The following is a 20,467-nucleotide window of genomic DNA, read 5'->3' as shown; positions in this document are numbered from 1 at the left end:
AATATGATTAAAAATCATTCATATCAACGCCGACTATGCTACATAGGATGCTCGGCGTTCACCTATACCCGTGGGAACGCATTCCAATCTAAGGCCTTAGTTGACCTACGATCCCTGCGAAGCTCCACCTCCAAAGAAAGCTTATAGACAAATCTATTGGTCTTAACTTTCGTCTTTGGAAGAGGTAAACCATAGAGGTGGCAAAATGGGTCAAGAACCCACATTTAAGAGTGTGGATAATGAATGGGTTACTTAACAAATTTAAATGGATCATAAACGGATCACCAATAACTTAGTGGGTCTTAAATAGATTTTAAATTGTTATAAATAGGTTAGCTAACTATCTTTAAAGAAATTTATTTTTTATTTTTATTTTTTATTTTTAAATTATTCATAAATTTTTAGTAATATGATTTGTTTAATAATTCATAATTTTTGCTAAATTAGATTAAATATGAAAAGTGTTTTAATAATATGGATCGGATCGTATATAAGTCAAATATGAGTCCAACCGATTATGGATTGTTAAATTTATACTACATGAAAATAGATCAAAATGGGTTAAGCGACTCTGATACGAGTCAGAAATCCGACCCGTTGACACCTCTAGGAAACTGTGAGGAACAGCTAGGAAATGGCTTTTCCGTCGAAGACTAGGAAACAGGAACATTCCAACTAGAGAAGCAAAATCTGTTTGACAAAGGACAAAGTAAATAGACTTCCTCAAGTCGTCCTGCCTCCCTTTTCTATGGAGATGCTCCACGAAGCTCTCCCTGCTTCATCCTGAAGGACAGTACTAGGAGCGAATGCCTGATCCCTAGGATGATGCATCGCGGGTTGCATGGCGTGGCCGGCCATCAAAGCGCCTCCTATTCTTTGCTGCTGAATCACCAGGACCGAGGCCGTGCTCTCAAAGTCCGGCGACGCGAGCATGTCCGGGATGACACCGAGCTCGGGGCACTCGCTCCACTGCTCGAGCCCCGTGAAGATCGGGGAGGCCTGGTGTTGCCTCCCGATCAGTATCAGATCGTATAGGTTTACCACTCTTCGGATGAATGAAGCTAGGGCCACCCCGTCTCTCACCACCTCTTCCACGTAGACGAATCTCTCATTCCCCATGTTTGAATGCCTGTAGTCGTAGATCAGTTCCGTGTCGATCCTCCGGTCTTTAGTGTTCTCACTCCCGAAGAGAAGGAAGCGGATGACAGTTACGATGACGTTCTCATGTTTCGCCATCCGGGAACCATAGGCAAGTGACTCCGCATCATCCGGGCCGCCGATGAAGAGGACCGCGACATGGAATGTGGATTCGCTCGTCAGGATTGTGAGCGTGCCCCTTACGATTCCCCTGTCTATGAGGATCCCTACTGAGCACGGCGCTTGCTCTAGGACATGTAGATTCATGTTCTGGACAGCTCGGTTTACCTTGCCTACTTGGCCATCGACCGCCCACTGCTTGTGAAACGGGACGATCACGATGTTTGCTCTCTTGTCGAGGGCCACCTGGCATATATCGACATGCATGGTATCGAAATCAGATATGGCAGTGAACGTCTCCACCATGACGCGCCCTTCGTTGTGGTGCTCATAGTTCCTGAAAGCATTAACTATGTGCCCGGACATGGTTGAACTCGAGTCGAGTACTCGATTTTTGTGGCACACGAGCATGGTGGTGGTTCGGCCAATGAGGTCGACCAACACCATCGCCATGACCGCGATTGGGCTCTCTTCCGAAGCGTGGGACACCTCTAGGAGGCTTATCATTGTCGGGACGCTGTCGTGACCGTCGACGCAGACGAGTATCCGGAGCTCGGAATTGGGCTTGTTATGCTGGATCGAAGATCTTCTGGCCGAAATGAATTGCCTTGAAGGATCATAGAGGGCTTTCACAAACGGGGTTGTGATTCCTGTCACCAGTATAGTTGACATGACGCACAGGGAAAACAGTTCGTCCGTTAAGACCTGCCATACACAAGTTTCAAATTATCTCAACATCATGGCAAAGCAATCGACATTACATAACCACATGTTCATTCATCCATCGGCTGCTCGAATCTGGCATCTTCTGGAACTAGGTAAGTGGAGAAATTAACTGTTGTAGATCGAAAGGACGATTGCATGACTGTCCCTTACCTGGCCATTTCGCCAGACGTTGTAGAGCACGAGCTCAATTATCCCTTTTCCGTTCAAGATGAGACCGAGAGCCAAAGCTTCTCGGATGGGAATCTTGCTGTAGAGCGCGGCAGAAACTACCACTCCGAATTTGACGAGGAAGGAGACGACGACCAGAAATGCCAGGATCCAAAGAGACTTGTAGTGAATTTGGAACACGTCAGTGCGTAACCCCAACAATGACACGAACGCGGGATAGAGCAAGCCGGACGTGAAAAGTTCTAGTCTTGATTCGATGGCCGTGCCCAGCGGCGGCCCGTCCGGGACCATCAAACCCAGAACCAGAGGACCGAGATAGTGTTGGCCCACGCTCTCGCCCACGAACCCTGTCAAGAGAACGAGCAACGTGACATACACTAAAGTAGCCTCGTCGATGGTTTTCCCGGGTTGGGTATTGCGTATCATCCACAATATCAGCGGCTTAAGTACGAAAACAACAGTCAGCAGAAGCGCAACCCCCGTTGCGATAGCTAACCCTGAAATCGCTGCCCGACCGCCATTCTCCTCGATCCCCGTCCCTATGGCCGCCAATCCGATCCAGATCAGGTCGCAGACCATAGACGAGGAGATGGCGAGCCTGCCCAGGTCAGTGTTGTGGATCCTAAGCTCGATGAGCAGGGAGGAGATGACCGGAAAGCCCGTCAGAGCCTGCAAGCCCGCGACGTAAGGCAACCCCTTCGTGAAGCTCGAGTCCATGGCGACGTGGCTTTGCAGGACCACGGACAGGAGGAGCATGACGACCAAGGAGAAGAGCAACATGGAGGAGCCGATGACGACCGCCTTGCGCCCTGGCCGCAGCATCGTGGCGGGGTCCATCTTCACCCCAAGGCAGAAGAGGAAGAACATGACGCCGAACATGGTGAACGTCTCGATGATCGTCTCGCTTCTCGGCGGGAATATGATGGACGCCAGAGCCTTGTTGCGGCCCAAAACCGAGGGTCCCAGCAGAATTCCTCCCTGTTGCACGGTGAGGCATCAATCCATCAACAAAGACAACTATATCGAACGGACATTGGAAGAAATGCATGGGAAGAACCCTACAAAGAGCTGCGATACGATGGTGAGTTGACCGAGCGGCTTGAGGGCGAGATGGACGAGTCGGGTGACGAAGAAGATGAGGATGAGCTGAAACATGATGAGCGGGGTTGGGAGATTCAGTGGGTTTTCAAGGAGCCATATGCTCTTCGCCTTGTCTTCATATCTTTGCTGGCACACGACCGTCTTGTTTCCGATTACCAATATTTGGTCAGTCATTCTCGACACAACCTCTTGCCGATCCATTCCTTCAACCTTTTAACACTTTCTTCTTGTTACTTAGAAGACCCAAAAGAAGAACATTCAAAAGCGAAAAAGAGCAGGGAGAGAGAGAGAGAGAGAGAGAGAGAGAGGAAGAGGGGGGTTCGAGAGGACCGAGAATTTTGGCGTTCTACTTTTCATGGTTGACCTTCAAGCGAGGATTGTCGGACGGCTTGTGGATTACAAATTCAGTGCGTCTTGTGGAGGAGAACCTCCTCGTAGTATCCCCCAAACACTTCGGCTTAATGGGATGTTGTTGGCTTTCTTTTACTGCCACGTTCGGTCCTGAAACTATGATGCAGATCAAAGGAAAAAAGATCGCCCGCTCTTGATAACATCGACCGATGAGGAGGAATCGTTATGGTCAATCAAAATTAGTGAAAGTGCTCGGAGAATTGCGGACATTTTCGTTAATTACTGCTCTTGCTTCGGCTTACCGTTTGATGTTTTGTCTTTGCAGGGTTTTCCTTTTATTCCGGAATGGAGCCACGTGACAAATGGATGGGAACGACGATGCGTCACGTGGGAAACGCATCCTCCCTAATATCTATGATGTGGATAGGAACAAAGACAAGCGCTGCACATGTTTTTTCATTGTACAGAGAAGGCCAGCCATAGGGCAAAGATGTTCAACCATTTAGGCGTCATTAAATTTTCCAGAAAATGTTCGATGAATATCTACATATTTTCAAAAAGAAAAAGGACAAAGGAAATTAAGGACATGGTAAACCGGAATTTATTTTTTGGTACCGCGTGTGGCAACCCGTCAGGGCAAAACTGCGTGCGGTGGAGGCGCCTTGGACCATCCGCGGGGCCCCCACACACACCCCCATTGCATGTGGGCCCCACGCTCTCGAGGTCTAATAAACGGGCTTATCCACTGCATTACTGTTCACTTTGTCCTTTTCTTTTGTCAGAAATAAATTTCATTAGCTTCAAAATAAAATATTATCAATTCAATGCAAATCTAAAAAATAAATCAACTTAATATATCATACAATAACTCTCTCATTCCATCAAAAAAGATTGCAATCAGAGCCGATCACCAAAACTCACATTATCATCCATAATGAGCACACGTCAAAATCTTTTTCTATAGTAATTTCTATTTTACCAAAAGGCGATGCAAGCACAGATTTTACCTTTCCCATACCATGATCGGCATCTCATATAAAGGTAATAACAACACAGAGGTTGAAAAATCATAAATAACATCCAGTAAATTTCAGATATATATCTCGAAGATTTTTGTTTTCTTTTTCAATCTACTACTCAAATATCATAAAGATTTATAATAAAAAAAAATCACTTCTTGTGGGCCGCCCATCAACACATTGAATAAAATATCAAGTCTTTTACATATAAAGACGGTAGTCTCGTTAATACGGTACGTCTTATCATCTTCTTTAGCTTTTTATAAGCTTTCTTGTTCCATCTCCGATTCTCTCTAAACCGCTACCGAGCTCTGTTTGCGACTGGTTCCATTTTCTGTGCCGAGTAGTGAAGTCGCGATGGATGTGATTTCGAGCACGAGCCCCCTCCTGACGTCCTCCACGCTGAATCCCAACGCTCCGTTGTTCGTGCCGATGGCGTACCGGGCGGTGGAGGACTTCTCCGACGAGTGGTGGGCCCTGGTCCAGACCTCCCCGTGGTTCCGCGACTACTGGCTCCAGGAGCGTTTCTGCGATCCCCAAGATGACCCTCTCTTCTCCGCCATCGACGATCTCGCCCTCCCCGACCTCGACTCGCTCTTCGACGACTACGAAGAAACCCTCCTCAACCGTAAGCACTCGAAACCCAAATCTTTTTGGTGACGTCGGATCCGACCATTTCATTTTCGTGTGTTGGGTCGAGAAGAAAAACTGAAACAATTGGTTTTTTTTTTTTAATTTTTGTCAGAGGGGGAGGAGGAACGGAGAGGGTATTGTAGAGATCTGGTTTCAATTGGAGGGTTGAAGTGGAAAGAGGCGCGACGTGAGGCTCACGCGCCGAGGCACGCGGAGAAGGCGCCGAAGATCGCGCATAACGTAAGAGTGAGCCCGAGGACGATTCAGCAGCCGCGCTAGGTTCGACTCACTGGGTGTGGTTGGAAGACCGAGTCGAGCTCATTACGTTTGGGCTGTGTGAATCGAAATTTGAATTCAGCTGCTGTGTCTTTCCTGCTTCTGTAAATAGAGTCTTTGACTTCTTGTGTTTCTGGTCTAGGTTTCGTCTTCTGACTCTGTTATTTTAGCTCACGCGAATGGAGCATGTACTGAATTCACCAATGAAAACAGGAAAAAAAAAGATTGGAAAATTATGATCATCGGGGCGACAAGGAAACCGCTTGTGTACATTGTACTTCACACGATGATCTGAATATCCCCGGCGAAAAGATAGCATACAACTTCGAATTTCAACAATTCACGACCACGAGCTTGTTTAATCCCATCTTGTTTTACCTCGAGTCTGAAGATTGTCCCCTTCAACTAATCCTTCAGTGCGAACATGCTCCGGTGGTTTTAAGTAGCTTGATCACCCCGATCCCCAGCTACTGGCTTGCTTTCCGATCTTTCGAAGCGCTCTGATCACCGCCTCTGACGCCACGTTTCCGGTCACGGTCACCTTGTTCAGCTCCACGTCCACGTCATAAGTATCGACATCTGCAATTCGTTTTGCAAATTCACACAAGCGTCTCGGCTGCTTACGAAGGGAAAGAAGAATCTGTTGTTTCAGATCCGAAATTACCTTCCATCTTCTTAATTGCTTTGAGGATTTTCTTGATGCACTCTTCGCAGTGCCAACCCACCTTCAATTCCACCACCTATTATCGCAAGAACAAGGACAGAAAGGCCACCGATCATTCAAGCCCTCGAAAGGGGAAAGGGAGTTTCAAAAAGTAACAACATGTGACTGGAGACTTACTTACGTTAGTCATTTCTTCGACAACTGGTGGCGAAAATCTGCAGAGCTGAGGAAGACGAACGCTGTGGTTTCGCTTTAAACGGATCCAGGCGCGGTAGAAGGCGAAGTGAACAACTGGATGCTTTACGTTGGCGATGGAGAAGATGGTGGGAATTTTGCTTTTGCGAAAAGCTTCTTTACAGTTGGCCTTTGTTGACTCGTCTAAGCTTTCACGATGTAAGGGGGTCGGCAAAAAAGCTCCTGAATTGCCGCGGTGGAATGGCCATTCAACGGCTGGGGCTGAACGAGGTGATGTCGGTGGAGCCCAAGTCCTGTCGGCCCGACCACACTGTTCAAATTATTTGTCGATGCAGCGTAACGTCTGTGCTTATTGATCATTGGAACAAAGAATCAGTCTCATATTTCAAATTCATGCTACGAAGCTTAGACTGCAAGCTGGTCGTTTAATCAACTTGTTTGATAGGAGAAATCGCCCGCTTAGGTTTTTAGAATGCATGCCACACAAAAGAATAAAGGGAAAATATGAAGCTTAGGCCGTAAGCTGGTCTTGCTTCTTAAGGTGGATCGTATTTTTCGTTCAACCCTGATCAAAGGAAACTCCCTTCAACCGCTTTGATTAGTGAATTACAAATATAAGAGATCACCCAATCTTGAAAGGATTGTCGCGACCTAAAAAAATCGGATTTCTAAGCTAATGGATTATCAAGCTAATTATCTAATTAACTTAACTCGGACTCACCTAAGTCCATACCAAATCGCAACTTATGGCTCATTATTTAACAAGTAAAAAGATTTTCAAATTGGAGTCGCCACTAATCATTTTATGGTAAGCTGATTAGACACCAAAATAAAGTATTGGAAGAAATACTTTATTCTTACGAACCAGATATTCATTGAGTTTGGGAACTTAGTTATGCTAATGTTTCTATTAACACCCTTTCGATGCATTTCATTTCAATGAAAATTATATGAGTCGGCAACTTTCTAGGATTGTGATTTAAAATTCCAAAGGTGTAATTATTTTTTTTTATATTTAAATGAATGATGCAAAGCATGAATGTAATTGTATTGTGAGAACACAATTATTCTAGTGACGACTATTCTAATATGACATGAATGCGGGATGGTTTTTTTTTTTTAATCCTAGTGACATGCAGAACAACGTGACTTCTAATCTACATGTTATGCAAAAAATAACATGAATTTAATCTAAATGACATGTTGTATTAGAGTAGACTAATCTAGTAATTTAAAATGAACGAGCCTCATTCTAAATGAGGTATGAGCGCGACATGACTTCAATGACTTATCAAGTTTATGACATGACGAATAATACGACACGTAAAAATAATATGACAAAATGACATACCGAACTATATGATATGTCAAACTTTAATGACATGGCAAAATATATGACATGACTAATCAATGCGACATGAAAATGACATAGTGGTTATGCGACTAGGCCTAAACAACGTGCATATGTAAAATGAATGTGTTCAATCTACATGAATAGAATGTTCTAAACTATATGCAGTCTACATGAATGAGATATTTTTGGTGTTTTGAGTAGATTTTTTTTTTTACGTGACAAATCAAATCATGCATGATCATTTATGAAAATATTTTCCAATTCGAATTAGATAACGAATTGGATCGAGGAATTAAATCTGGTGGTTAAGATTAGATATCTCGATCCCCATGCCATCGAGACAAATCTCGGAGTTGAGATTAGTCCGAGTTTGCACGTTGTAGGTGGGAATCACCCCATAATTCGAATTGGTTTTCTAATCTAAAAATATGCCGAAGATATCAAAAAATTCAAATAGACAACTAATATATATTGCGATATCAACAGATAAAGTTTGCTTAACTAAAATATCAACACAATATTTGCATCAATTCAAAAACGAGAAATAAAATATGAATGAATTGGATTTTTACCCGATATGAAACAATTTCATATTCGTGGCCTCCCGCTTAAACCCAATACGTCGCGGATGGAACTGATTTTCGTGAGGATTCGTATGGCTTTGGAATCGCAGCTCGGTTTGGCTTGCTCATGGTGGACTTGCGGATTGGACCAGTTCGGATAGGGAGCTCGGTGCTTGAATGGTCGCAACGAACGATCTGCTGGGTTGTTGACTCGAACAAGCCCGGGCCAAGAGAGCCACCACTCTTCTTGGAAACACTGAAGCTCTTTGTCGATGACACCGAAAAAGATTAGAGATGTTGGTTCTCTAACTCTTACCAGCATGGATCCTTTTTGGCGTTAAATGCATATCCTGTTGAAGCCGTAGAGGTTTTTATGGAGAAAACATTTGGCTGACTCGTCTCAGGCTTTCTTTTCTTTTTCCTCTAAGATCAAAAACACTCTGAACATGGCTTCACTTTTTCTGCTCCCTCTGTTACCGTCCAGCTTTTCCTCTAAACCTCACTTGAACGAAGCTCCTCCTCCTCACACTTTTCTCTTTCTCTAGCTGGACGAAACTCACTCTTTTTTTTTTTTTTTTAAGAAAAACCTCATCTAACTTTTCTGCCCCTGTGATACTTTTTCAAGGAAGTCTCCCCCCTCACCCTTCTCTCTCTCGCTAGGAAAAAAAAAACCCCATTGACAGTTTATTGACGGTCTCTTTTACAGACCCAAGAAAAATCCCCACAACCCTTCATGTGCCCGTGAAATCCCTTGATCGTGGGGGTTCGGCAACCTACTGACTTTTTGCTCGAGATTTTCTTGCCATGAAAGTAGTGCTCAACCGCGCCTAGAATGATTCCGTGGATTGCCCATATCACTTTTGATATCTCACAGTTTCAGATTTCTTCCAATTCGTTAGTGGAGAGAGAGTGAGTCCAAGGGAAGCTTCGCGTTCCGTTTTTCTCTCTCTTCGGGAAATGCTTCTCTTCTTTTCTCGTTGCGCCCACATTCTTTTCATTTCCCTATTATTTGATAGTATCTTTTCTGTTCCCAAAAATCTTGCTTTTTCCCCCCTTTCACTTGATCCACGCCCTAAAGAGCATGTTCTATTGCGAGACACCCATACTTAGAATATCACTCGAGAAATGAAATGTTTTGCGATATTTGACCAGAAGACCATTGGCTTGATTGATTTTCAAATTCTCCTGAGCTTAATCCAAATTGAATCAAGTTCATCTAACGTCGGTCCCACTTAAATGCAAATGTAAATGCATGCAACAATAAACAAATCTAAGTGATTACTATATGAAAATAATTTTAACATTTTAGCTAGGGACTGATTTAGTCCCTAATTTTTATGTCATAAATGGTTAAATAAGAAATCAAAATTTAGGTGTCAAACAAGGATTATCCTCTTAAATCTGTTTCATTAGGAAGAAGCGCATATGCCTAGTGATTATCTACATGAATCAATTCTTGTGTTCTGGAGGGGGGGCCAGATCCAAATTTATTGCGTGCATTAGGCTTCCTGGGAGAGCCCAATGAAGCTTCTGGGCCATTCTTACTTCCTGACTACTCGAGTCCAATTGCTGAGATAGATTTTGTTATAGGCAGGCTGTTTAACGTATAATTAAAGAGGATTTTCAGTTTTTATATGCGCAAGGAACGGCTCCATGTTAAAACCTGAAGCTTTTGCTTGGCCTAAAATTGTCTAACTGAATAAGGGTGCGTTTGACATGCCTCTAGGAAGGGACATTGCGCCTCCTAAAGGCCTTTGTGACAAAGTTAAGGCGTTTCGTAACAATTCGCAAAAAAACCAAAGTACAGCTTTGCTAATGCTAAAAGCCCAATGCAACTTGGGACTACGGCCCTATTTGGTTCAGCATTTGGCTAAGGGACTTTGAGAAAATGCAAATACTTTTGGGCTAAAGGATTTTTTCAAAATGCAAGTAGTGTTTGATAAAGTATATTTTAAAAACATATTTGAAAAGTAACTTTGACGTAAATGTTGTTTGGTAAAAATGAACTTTGTAAAATATTTTTTCTTTTTGAAAAAAAGGCGACGGCGGCCGGAGGAGACCAGCGACGGCGGCTAGAGGAGATCGGCGACGGCAACGGCGGCGGCGATCGGTGATGGCGGTGGGCGGCAGCGGCAAGGGAACGTGACAAAATTACAATAATAAAAAAATTAGAGGTACTTTGGGCTAAAGGATTTTGGAAAACATTTGAGATGCAATTAAATCTCCCCAAAGTGAGCCAAAAAATGAACTAAACACCATTTGCATTTGGCCAAGGGACTTTAGAGCCCCAATGCTCATTTGCAATGCTGAACCAAACAGAGTCTACCATTGACTTTCAGCATTCTGAAAAATGTTGCTTTCAAGTTTATTGAAACGTTTTTCCTTCCAATCTTGCGCTCACTGATATCTGCATACTCCTTTTTTGCCCTTTGTTACTGTTTATCGCCCGGTCGAGCTTGTTAAGCATAAGGAAGACGGTTTTGAAGGCGATGAAAGGGAGCGAGACAAAGGCCGACTGCAGGCCTGAGGCATAGGGCGGCATTTCTTCGTCGGCAGCAGAGGCTCAGTGGAAGAAGATCCACATTGGGCTGGATAGGAATGGGGAACTCCAGAGGATGATGAGAATGATGAAGATACAAGACAAGATGATAAGCGAAGAAAGAGGGCAAGCCTCCTTCATGAATTCCCTATTCACATCGATTTTTTTTTTGTGGGTCATACTATTCACATCGAACTTGAAAACAGAAGAATGGGATTAATTTGTATGCCAGTGGGCGAAATGCGAAGTGGCAGATCAAAGGCATTCTCGAAAGTCAAAAGCCTATCATGGGTGTGGCCACCATCCTAAGTTTCAGCATCCGAAAGAACAAATTCGCACGACTCACTGTTAACAAGTAGACACTCCCCACTTGAAGTCTTGGGATATTCTCGTCCCTCATCAACTTTCATAAGCATCGCAATTATCAATTTCCCCTTTTCTTTCATCTTTTCTTTTCCCTCCACGATAGCAAAAGCTTTTGTTTGCTAAGGAAAATAATGGCGCGACGTTCGATACGCCACACTAACGAAGGAGACCAAAATTAGAATGTCTAAAAAATCCTTAGCCTATTGCACTTTTGTCAATTCAATTCTAAATATTTTAATTTTGTCACTTCAGTTCTAAATTCTTTCACGTTTTGTCAACGGAATCCATCCAATCAATTTTAGCTGAAGATCACCAATGCGGACATTGGCTATTGTACGCGGCACAACCGGTCTGCTGACGTAGATAATTTTTAATAATATTCTAATATATTTTTTCAATTCTTTATTATTTTTCTCCTTTTTTCTTTGACTTTTTTTTCTTTTTCCATCTACCAGCCTCGAGTGAGGGACGCCCATGCCCACTTAGGCGAGGGCAACCTTCTCCCGAGGCTGATGGGCGACCATCGACGAAGCCCGGCAATGGCAAGTGGAGGCAAAAAGCAAAAAAGTAAAAACGAAATAGAAAAAAGAAAAAAGAAAAAAAAAGGAAAAAATAAATATTAAATATTAAATATTAAAATATCATTAGAAATTGTTAATATTAGCATCGGTTGCACCACGTAGGATGGATGATATCCACTTCAACGATTTTCGGTCAAAATGGGCCGAATAGACTCAATTGACAAAACATGAAAATGTCTATGACTGAATTGACAAAATTAAATAGCTTAGAACTCAATTGACAAAAGTTCAATAAATTTAAAATTTTTTGGGCAAATTTTCCCAAAATAATGGTGTGACGTTTGATACGCAATACTAACAAAGAAGACCAAACTTAGAATTTGTCTAGGAATTTGGAAAAAAGAAAAAGAACCGGTGCTTGTTGCTAACGGGGGAGTATGCATATCCTATCTTTCGCATTCTCCACCACGATCAAGAAGCATTTCAACTTCCAAAATTAGGTCGTTCGTTCGTGACGGTGAAGGTGACATGACCAAGATTTTTATCAAGAATATACGGACAACAACAAGCGTTTTCCCACGATGATTCTATTCGATTCGATGCCTTAAGCCAGAAATGGAGATATTCGCAGTTGCTTTTGTGCTTGTCGATGAACGTCCGATTCATCCACACAGCCACAGCATCATAGGGGCTTTGATTCGACACCACGAAGGCGAAGACTTGACAGACTTCTTCAAATGGGTGTTATCAAAGGTCTCATCAGGGTTTAGCTCTCAGAAACAGTCATCATCTTCCACAAACTTTTTGAATTAACGTTGATGTTTTTTCCCATGAACAGAATGGACAAGCCATTAGATTTTTTCATCTGCCCAAAGCCTGCCCATCATTCATGTTGACGTAGTCCAAGTAAAATTTCTTTTTCGTGCGATAAATTTAACAATGGGACAGATAAATCTACTGCGAAAATCCAAGTAATTGGTGATAAACGAATCTCTCCCAACTTGATCGTCAGCAAACATTCGTGCGTAACTTTCCCGAGATTCGAATGTAAGGAACGGACAAGACGTTGAGGGAGGACTACATGCAAGATGCGTCGAATAATCTCCATGAAATACGAGATAACATTTGCTTCCTCGGACATTCTCAACAGAGGCTAGACCCAAACCCCCTTTTCTTCCCTGCAAAGAGCAGTTTCTTTTCACTTGTCCTTATATTATTTGAACGGCGAAACCCTAATATTGTATTCAGACTCTATTCGGTACTGACATTTTGGCGATGGCGAAATGAGCTCCAGCTTTTTATAAGGTTTCAACAAATCCCTCGTAGTTGCAGCGCCTCTAAAGATGTGGCTATTTACGGCAATTTTTATCGTGAAGTTTCGCTTGAGGTGCAACAATATTAAAACGTACATTATCAAACATAAAACTTTTGATTGTTTACGATCTATAATTCAACGATAGATAGACCAAACGGGTTATAGTGCACATATAAAATATAGGGTGAAAAGAAGATAATGGAATATGCTCCACTGCATATTCTCTTATGATGGCATTTTGTAGAATTCCATCTAGAATTTTCCATTGCTAGTATTCGGTCGTGATTAGCAAGACAAAGACAAATTGTTATCTGTGTAAGGCCCACTCCTCTCGCGTCCGATTAGTGTGTGGAATTCCAAAACCCCAAAAGGGTCCATTCGATTCTCGAAAAAAATTACTAAATTGATAAATATTTTTCTGAAAACGCTCGTGAAACCTACCCAAGTTCCAAAATCCGGATCCTAGGTTGCTTTCGCGAAATATTTTGTCTCTACGGACAATGTTTTACACTGAAATCGCCTTCAGGTAAAATGAGTGATTTTCATTTGAGAGATTTTGCTAATATCAAACTTCAATGGGCAGTTATTCTGTTGACCTTAAGTCTGGAACTTTAGTTTATGGATATTACATTGACCTATTACATATCCCCTGTCACGCTCGCAGGGTACATGTCTTGCTGCGAAGATCCCATCCCAAACCCGAGAAAATGTCTGTTGAGGTAGCATCAGATCATAAGGAACATGCGCAAAATTGCCAAAAAGGTTGTCTGCTTCATCAAAAATTTGTCTGAATGTTTTCCTTGCATTCACATAGGTGTTCTCTTGGAAACTAGTAATATATCCGTGCCAAATCGAGAATAATAATATTAAATACAATTACCTTGATATATATAAGATCTAACTTGAACAATCCTTTAATAAATATCTAAATGTAAGAAAACGATTGATATGTAATGAATTCATAATTTCTTCTTTTTGTCAGAAGAATAATCACTCTATAAGTGAGCTTATTGGAAATACATTTAGCATAATCTCTTTCTTTGATTTTTTAACGGAACTTTTTTAAAATTGAGATGGCGTTGAAAAAAAACGTGACACTCCTCTTATTTATATCGATCGTCTAAATATGAGATGTAGCTAACTAATAACCTACATTTCGTGACAAAAAAATTAACTCCTTATTTGATAAGCTTGGAAGCACATACATAAGTCGAAAGACACCAAATTAACATTAAATCCAATTGACCAAAAGAAAAAAGAAAAACGCATAGAATCCACATATTTGATTTTGATATCAATATGGTTACTATGAAACACTTTGTTGTTTGAGTTGAGAGTAAAAAAAGCATGCAGTAAATATTGAATTTAGTGCACTATAATGTGAACTTAAATATACTTATTTTTAGTGCAGATTAAGTTTTATTCTCGTATGATTTCATGCGCTGTAATACTATGTTTTTATATCAATTGTTGGCAAATACACAAAAAAAAAAGGTAAATTTTTAAGACAATTCATAGGAAAACATTGCATATAAAAGTAAAACAAAATTGAAAGAGTGGGTTGGTGGGTGACAGTAGCATTGGAAGCTACTTCTGTTTTTATTTGGATGTTGCGTGCGATGTCATGATACCCCGTGCTTCAAATCAAAGGAAACAAATTTGTAAGCAATCACATAATCTCGAGAAAATTAACAAAAACCACGAAATTAAAACGAAAAAGGGCAATATTTACCACAATTTTTAATTTTAAAATAAATTTTTTGATCACGAGGTTTATAAGACTCGCAAAGGCACGCGATTTTATTACACCACAACCATCCCGCAAAACCGACAAATCCTGATAAGACAAAGACCAAATGGGCTTCTCCATGACAGTTTCACCCATGACCCAAAACGACACGACAACTTAACAGAAACGACAGACCCTCTAATTTAACTAACGCAATCACAAATAGAAAGGCGAACCAACGGCTCACATCACTCTCGACCATAAGCAACCGACGGTTGCAACGCGTGCAACTTTATTCTCTCCTACTAACGGCCACGCTGGATCACACGAGAGGTCGTTTCGATTATATCGCCAGGACGAGACCGGGTACGGACTTCCCGACCCGATTCGAGAGGCTGCTCTCCCAAATCGACGGACAGTGTTGAGAGCCCGGAGCCGGAGCAATCTCGGACCCCAACGCGGACGGTGAGGATCTGCTCGCGCCTCCGAGGCGCGTGACGGTAAGGGACGTGTTGAAGTACTCCCTCACCTGCGTGACTATCCCATCGGCGACGGTCCAGGCATGGGCCCAGTAGATGGAGCGCTTCTGGTCGCAGCCCTCGGCTAGGACGATGGACCCAACGGACGTGATCGAGGCAGGGGCGAATTCGAAGCTGTCGTCGCAGGTCGAGCTGGACGCTCCGGTGAGGAGGCGCATCAAAAACTGGTGCGTCGGGGGACCATGGAACCACCACTCCAGGTCAGGAGCTACGATCCGGTGGACCGTTCCCACGTCGCGGGTGCGCAGGGCTTCGTAGAGGGCGCGTACGACGCCGCAATTGCTGGGCTCTCCTTCCTCCAGAGTTTCCTGAGGGTGAGCCAGTTCGGAAACCTACTCGCGCCTTTGAAGGGAGAAAGGAGGGTACGAGGGAGAGAGCGCTTTTGCTTGGAACGGAAGAGGATGAGCGAGAAAATGATGACAGGCCTTGCACACACAGGAGTACCGAGAGGCATTTTATAGGGAAGGTGAAGTCCGGCATTTTTATCCTCTGCATCCAATTTATTCTGGCCTTTCGCTGCAACTTCTCTGAATTGGGACACGTGGCTTACAAGGGCAAAACGGTCATTCTGTGTGAAGGATGTGGGGGCGTGTTTCCTTCGATGTGATGGTCAAGGGGTGACGTGTCGGGCCATGATAGGCGGATCCAGGGATTTTGTGCGCGTCTGAACAGATGAGGGTTGAGAAAGTCCATAGAGAGTGAAAGCAGATTTTTGTTGACTCGCCTCGGACTAACACACGGGATTACCGGCGAGGATAGGGATTTCTTATCTAAATCGACACGCTATGGAGTTCCTAATTAGGGGAGGTCGCCCAAATTTAGAGAATATCCAAACCGGTTTTGCGATAAACCAGCAAAATCGGGGCGTGAAAACGAATGGGGCTCATCATCCACTATCGATTGAGCAATAACGTGATGATGTCGCTAATCTTGATAAGCACGAGAAGCGAGATCTTGTGTTAAATAAGTGATCAAGCGAAAAACACGTCTTGATCTCGATGACACAGAGACAGAGAGGCCTAACTTCCAATTGCCCGCGACTCGCGATTTTAGTTTATCACAGTGCATGGTTTCGATAATGTAAGACGGATGTATGTAATTTCTCCTATCAATCGGGGAAGACAACTCAAATATCAAGCCTTTTATATGTTACAGTATTTAATTACTAAATCACGTTTTCATGCACAAGCTTAAACTTCTAGAGCAGTGATAGATCTCACATGGTATTAGAGCAGAAAATCCTAATTTTTCGAAAAATTTCGGACTCTATTTGCCCATGTAACTTTTATTTACAAGTTTAAGTTTTTAGAACAATAAAAATGCTGAATTGGGTAATCAACTTGACATTGCACTCAAATATCAACTTCAGAGATAATTGACTAGTTTATTTGTGGAGTATTATTTGCCGCTTTTAGGGTAAATAGAACATTTCTCTTGATTCTCTGTATCTATCGGAATTGCACATATATGTATATATGTGTGTGCATATCCATTTGATTGTGGATATTCTTGATTGATATATAACACTAATCTAATAAAGCTTATAAATAGGATCATGTCATGTTCGTTCTTTAGTACGGAAATATTCAACAATTTTCATAATTCTTTTTTTGCATTTTATTCTTATCCGATGAAAATCCTAAGTGAAGAATATTATCTATGAACTTTTTTTTCAAATTAAAGACTTATCACGGTGGTCTTTTAGATTTTTAAACTTCAACCATATGATATCACAAATAAACTTTATGAATATGAACCCGATTTAAATAAATCGAGAGTCCATTATTATATCTGTCTAGCGGGAAAAGATCAAGAGAAAAGGAGACAATCACAACAACTACATAAACCTATGAGATTCATGATGACTCCTATAGGGTCAAATTGTCCAAAAAATCATTAACCTATTGCGGTTTTGTCAATTTCTTTTAATTTTATCAATTGAGTTCTAAACCCCTTTATACCATGCCAGTTGAGTCCATGTAACCAATTTCGACCAGAAATTATTGATGTGGACGTCAACCATCTCGCAATGGCACGATTGGCGCCGACGCGTAGGGGTGAGCGATTCCATGTTCTTTACGGGTTCCACTTGAAAATTAGAATATACCCATCAAAACAGGTTCCTCATCTTTTTGAATCTGGAACCGACCCTGGAACCTACCCTATCACAGGTTCAAGGGTTGGTTCCAGGATACCCGAGAACCTATCAATTTATTTTATTTTCTTTTCTTTTTTCACTTTTAGTTAAGCAAAATAAAAGTGAACGTTGCAATATCTAAGAGAAAGTAGAGGTGGGTAATTTTAGGTTCCGTATAGGTTACACTTAGAACCCGAAACTAATACATTAGAACACGTTTTTCATTTTTTGGAACCTAAAAATTTGTTTGACTTCAGATTATACACTTATTATTGGACGCCATAGAACATTGTAGGATTGTGCAAAAATATATATCAAGAAAAATATAGAAATTTGTTTGAGAATCTAGAGTCCGGGTTTCGGGTTCTAGGTAGCGAAATATGGAACCTACCCGTTGGAACAGATTCATCAATTTTTGGAATATGGAACCTACCCTACATATCTTGGATCCTGGAACCAGGCTGGATTCTACGGGTTCCGATTCCAGGTTCTCGCTTCTACTCTAAAACCATGCTCACCCCTACCGACGTGGATAAAATTTAATAATATTAAAAGTTTATGACTAATTTGATAAAACTGCAACAGGTTTATAACCTTTTGGACAATTTTTCCATTCCTATAAGCTAAGATGCTCCACGAGCATATAAATCTCATCGATACTGTAATTAATATAGCTAAGCAAGCGGACCATCCTTATAAGCTGCCAGAAGAGCTCGGGTAAGCAAGGTGTGCAAATGCCAAAAAGCCGCCATAACGAGGCGGGTTGACCCGAACTCGGTCGGCGAGCCCAAGCAATCAATGAACATCCACATCAAAATGGCCCACAACCGAAGTGGCGGGTAAAACTAGCTCTTCTCCGGACTGCTTCGCCAGTTGGTCGTCCGATCATCGCAGCTGTTTCTTTTGCAATTTGTCTTATTTTTCTCTTTCTTTTTGTTTTTTTTTTCCGAGTGTGAATTAGTTGTCGATTTCCCCTCTTTATTAACTTATTAGGCGACGCTTTTTACCCTTTCACATAATTAATCAAAAGTCTCCACTTCTCCTAATTTTTTTTTCTCTTTTGGGGTTTCTTTTCAAATCTTTTCTCGAAATTTTGCCGGCATGGCGGCTTCTTGGCGTCAAATCGGTGCCGCAATGTCTCGAAGACTATTAAAAGAAGTCGTTTCACCATTTTTCGTCTTTTAAACTTATTTTACGATGTCAATTTGGTTCTAAATATTTTAACTTTATCGATTTATAGTGTTTTTGTTTGAGCAAGAGAACTTTTCGCGAATTAGTTTCAAGAACTTCACACATTTAATTTGCCGAAGATGATCAATAAACAGAAAACCATTTACAGTATAAAGTTAGGAAAATGATATTTCCTAACCAGGAAGGGGGAAAATCATTTTTATTTAGGGTCACACTATTTCCACCTCTTCTATAGCTTCGTACACAACAAAGTCAGCACATGGACTAAATTACCCTTACTGTCTAAGGATTGTCTCTGAGAAATAATCCGAGGTTAGTTGGCCTTCATTTGGTTGGGAGCAATGGTTGGGAAAAAAACATAAGCTAAAGATAAACCAAGTCGGAACATAGACTAAATTACAACTAAAATGTTGGATCCACACCTTCAAAACTCTCTCTCTCCCTCTCTCTACTAAATTACAATTTCTATTACTAATCTCTTCGATGATCCATCGTGATGGCATTTAAGCAAGAAGATGGAGTCAGGTTATGTGTTTAGATCCAATTAACTTGCCTTTTCCGGCCAATTTAGTTGCGTATTTTGACCGAGGGCATTTTGGACTATTTAATTAATAAAAGGTGCGTTTTATCCATATCGAGAGTCTAAATAGAGTTCCCCTTTTATTTTTTCACAGAACTTTCCCCAAAACAAATGTACCTTTAGACCTAAATCTTTACACGCAAAATTTTTATGGAGCTAATTTCTGCCGAAAATCACTAATAAGGCAACGTGTCGTGTCATGCGGGACGGCCGGTGATAATTAAACCGCCACATTAGCGATTTCCGACGGAACTTGATCGGAGGTAATTTTCCCCCACCATTTTCGCTGGCACAAAGCTGCCTGCGTTTCCGAGAAACCTCATGCGGCGAGGACAAATTTCTCCCCCACGCAGCCAACGCAAATACGACGGAATTGTGGTCAGACGCTAGGCGCTAGCCTAGATGCACTCTATCGTCTCATTCGAGCAACTTGATACGTGACCAACCCCCCATACGAGATTCATCAGATCAGACGACCCAGATCGGCCATTCTACCGTGAGACGGAGTTCAGGGAAGTCCTCCTTGGCCTTAAAAACCTGGAGACAAAAGACCTCTCCACCTCCAGTCCACCATGACCTAATTTCTTACTGGTTTTCAGGGCCGAGCAATTTCAGCTAAGGCACGGACAAGCGCCACGACCGATTTGCACCATTAATAGAAAAGACTTCATGGGAATTCCAAACCTGCTCAAGCTTTGTCAGCTTGTGTGACCCAATGACATCAACCTCGATGTGATTTCGACCTACTTTTTGTTTTTTTGGGCCACCCTTTCGACCCACTTAACTTGTCAGCTTGTGCGACCCCATGACATCAACACCCGCCGTCCCATTGCTGTGCTCTTGCTGTCCGAACAATTAAACAAAAACTATTGTGTCCCTGTAGGTGTTCCAGCCGTATATGCGTGTGAACATATGTGCAGCCTTTACTTACAACGTGAGGACGTATCGTCTGGACTCGACAGATATATTGTCGGTCGTGTGATCTGACTCGTTAGATTCATGGATCTCACACGATATATGAAAAAATTACCCAAAAAATTATAAATCTATCGTACTTTTACTAATTCAATCATAAACCTTTTATTTTTACCAATTGAGTCTTGAACATTTTCATGCTTTGTCTATTTAGTCAAAGTAAATTTCGATCGGAAATTGCCGATGTGGATATCGACTATCTTGCATGGTAGGGCCAACACTAACTTAGAAAATTATTGATAATATTTTCATGTTTTTTTGAATTTGC

The 20,467-nt window shown here is 41.9% G+C and overlaps 4 protein-coding genes across 4 annotated transcripts; 1 reads left to right on the top strand and 3 right to left on the bottom strand.

The window, feature by feature from the left end:
• Positions 1 to 617: 617 nt before the first annotated feature.
• On the bottom strand, positions 618 to 3,530 carry LOC115743822 (cation/H(+) antiporter 15-like). The gene is made up of 3 exons (XM_030678796.2): positions 3,214 to 3,530; positions 2,134 to 3,129; positions 618 to 1,962 (listed from the first exon to the last, which is right to left on the bottom strand). Exons 1-3 carry the CDS (start codon positions 3,451 to 3,453, stop codon positions 724 to 726), a joined length of 2,475 nt encoding a protein of 824 aa, XP_030534656.1. The 5' UTR covers positions 3,454 to 3,530; the 3' UTR covers positions 618 to 723.
• A 1,322-nt stretch (positions 3,531 to 4,852) lies between these two features.
• On the top strand, positions 4,853 to 5,760 carry LOC115743791 (protein EARLY RESPONSIVE TO DEHYDRATION 15-like). The gene is made up of 2 exons (XM_030678759.2): positions 4,853 to 5,250; positions 5,368 to 5,760. The coding sequence occupies exons 1-2, from the start codon at positions 4,980 to 4,982 to the stop codon at positions 5,532 to 5,534; spliced, it is 438 nt and encodes a 145-aa protein (XP_030534619.1). The 5' UTR covers positions 4,853 to 4,979; the 3' UTR covers positions 5,535 to 5,760.
• LOC115743823 lies at positions 5,744 to 10,849 on the bottom strand. The gene is made up of 4 exons (XM_030678797.2): positions 10,709 to 10,849; positions 6,377 to 6,700; positions 6,196 to 6,271; positions 5,744 to 6,110 (listed from the first exon to the last, which is right to left on the bottom strand). The coding sequence occupies exons 1-4, from the start codon at positions 10,847 to 10,849 to the stop codon at positions 5,983 to 5,985; spliced, it is 669 nt and encodes a 222-aa protein (XP_030534657.1). The 3' UTR covers positions 5,744 to 5,982.
• Positions 10,850 to 14,790: 3,941 nt separating this feature from the next.
• LOC115743783 (wound-induced protein 1) lies at positions 14,791 to 16,333 on the bottom strand. Its single transcript, XM_030678749.2, has 2 exons — positions 16,322 to 16,333; positions 14,791 to 15,695 (listed from the first exon to the last, which is right to left on the bottom strand). The coding sequence occupies exon 2, from the start codon at positions 15,472 to 15,474 to the stop codon at positions 15,121 to 15,123; it is 354 nt and encodes a 117-aa protein (XP_030534609.1). The 5' UTR covers positions 15,475 to 15,695; positions 16,322 to 16,333; the 3' UTR covers positions 14,791 to 15,120.
• Positions 16,334 to 20,467: the final 4,134 nt, after the last annotated feature.

The sequence above is a fragment of the Rhodamnia argentea genome, chromosome 5 (genome assembly GCF_020921035.1).
Source record: "Rhodamnia argentea isolate NSW1041297 chromosome 5, ASM2092103v1, whole genome shotgun sequence".
NCBI classification, from domain to species: domain Eukaryota; kingdom Viridiplantae; phylum Streptophyta; class Magnoliopsida; order Myrtales; family Myrtaceae; genus Rhodamnia; species Rhodamnia argentea.
This window is presented reverse-complemented; position numbering and strand designations above follow the sequence as displayed.

Coding starts and splice junctions, on each gene's coding strand:
- LOC115743822 (XM_030678796.2), bottom strand. CDS start 3,453: ATGGATCGGCAAGAGGTTGTGTCGAGAATGACTGACCAAATATTGGTA. Junction 3,130..3,213: donor CCATCGTATCGCAGCTCTTT/GTAGGGTTCTTC, acceptor ACCGTGCAACAG/GGAGGAATTCTGCTGGGACC. Junction 1,963..2,133: donor ACGTCTGGCGAAATGGCCAG/GTAAGGGACAGT, acceptor TGTGTATGGCAG/GTCTTAACGGACGAACTGTT.
- LOC115743791 (XM_030678759.2), top strand. CDS start 4,980: ATGGATGTGATTTCGAGCACGAGCCCCCTCCTGACGTCCTCCACGCTG. Junction 5,251..5,367: donor CGAAGAAACCCTCCTCAACC/GTAAGCACTCGA, acceptor AATTTTTGTCAG/AGGGGGAGGAGGAACGGAGA.
- LOC115743823 (XM_030678797.2), bottom strand. CDS start 10,849: ATGCCGCCCTATGCCTCAGGCCTGCAGTCGGCCTTTGTCTCGCTCCCT. Junction 6,701..10,708: donor AAAGGAGTATGCAGATATCA/GTGAGCGCAAGA, acceptor TAATTTGAACAG/TGTGGTCGGGCCGACAGGAC. Junction 6,272..6,376: donor TTGTCGAAGAAATGACTAAC/GTAAGTAAGTCT, acceptor TTGCGATAATAG/GTGGTGGAATTGAAGGTGGG.
- LOC115743783 (XM_030678749.2), bottom strand. CDS start 15,474: ATGCGCCTCCTCACCGGAGCGTCCAGCTCGACCTGCGACGACAGCTTC.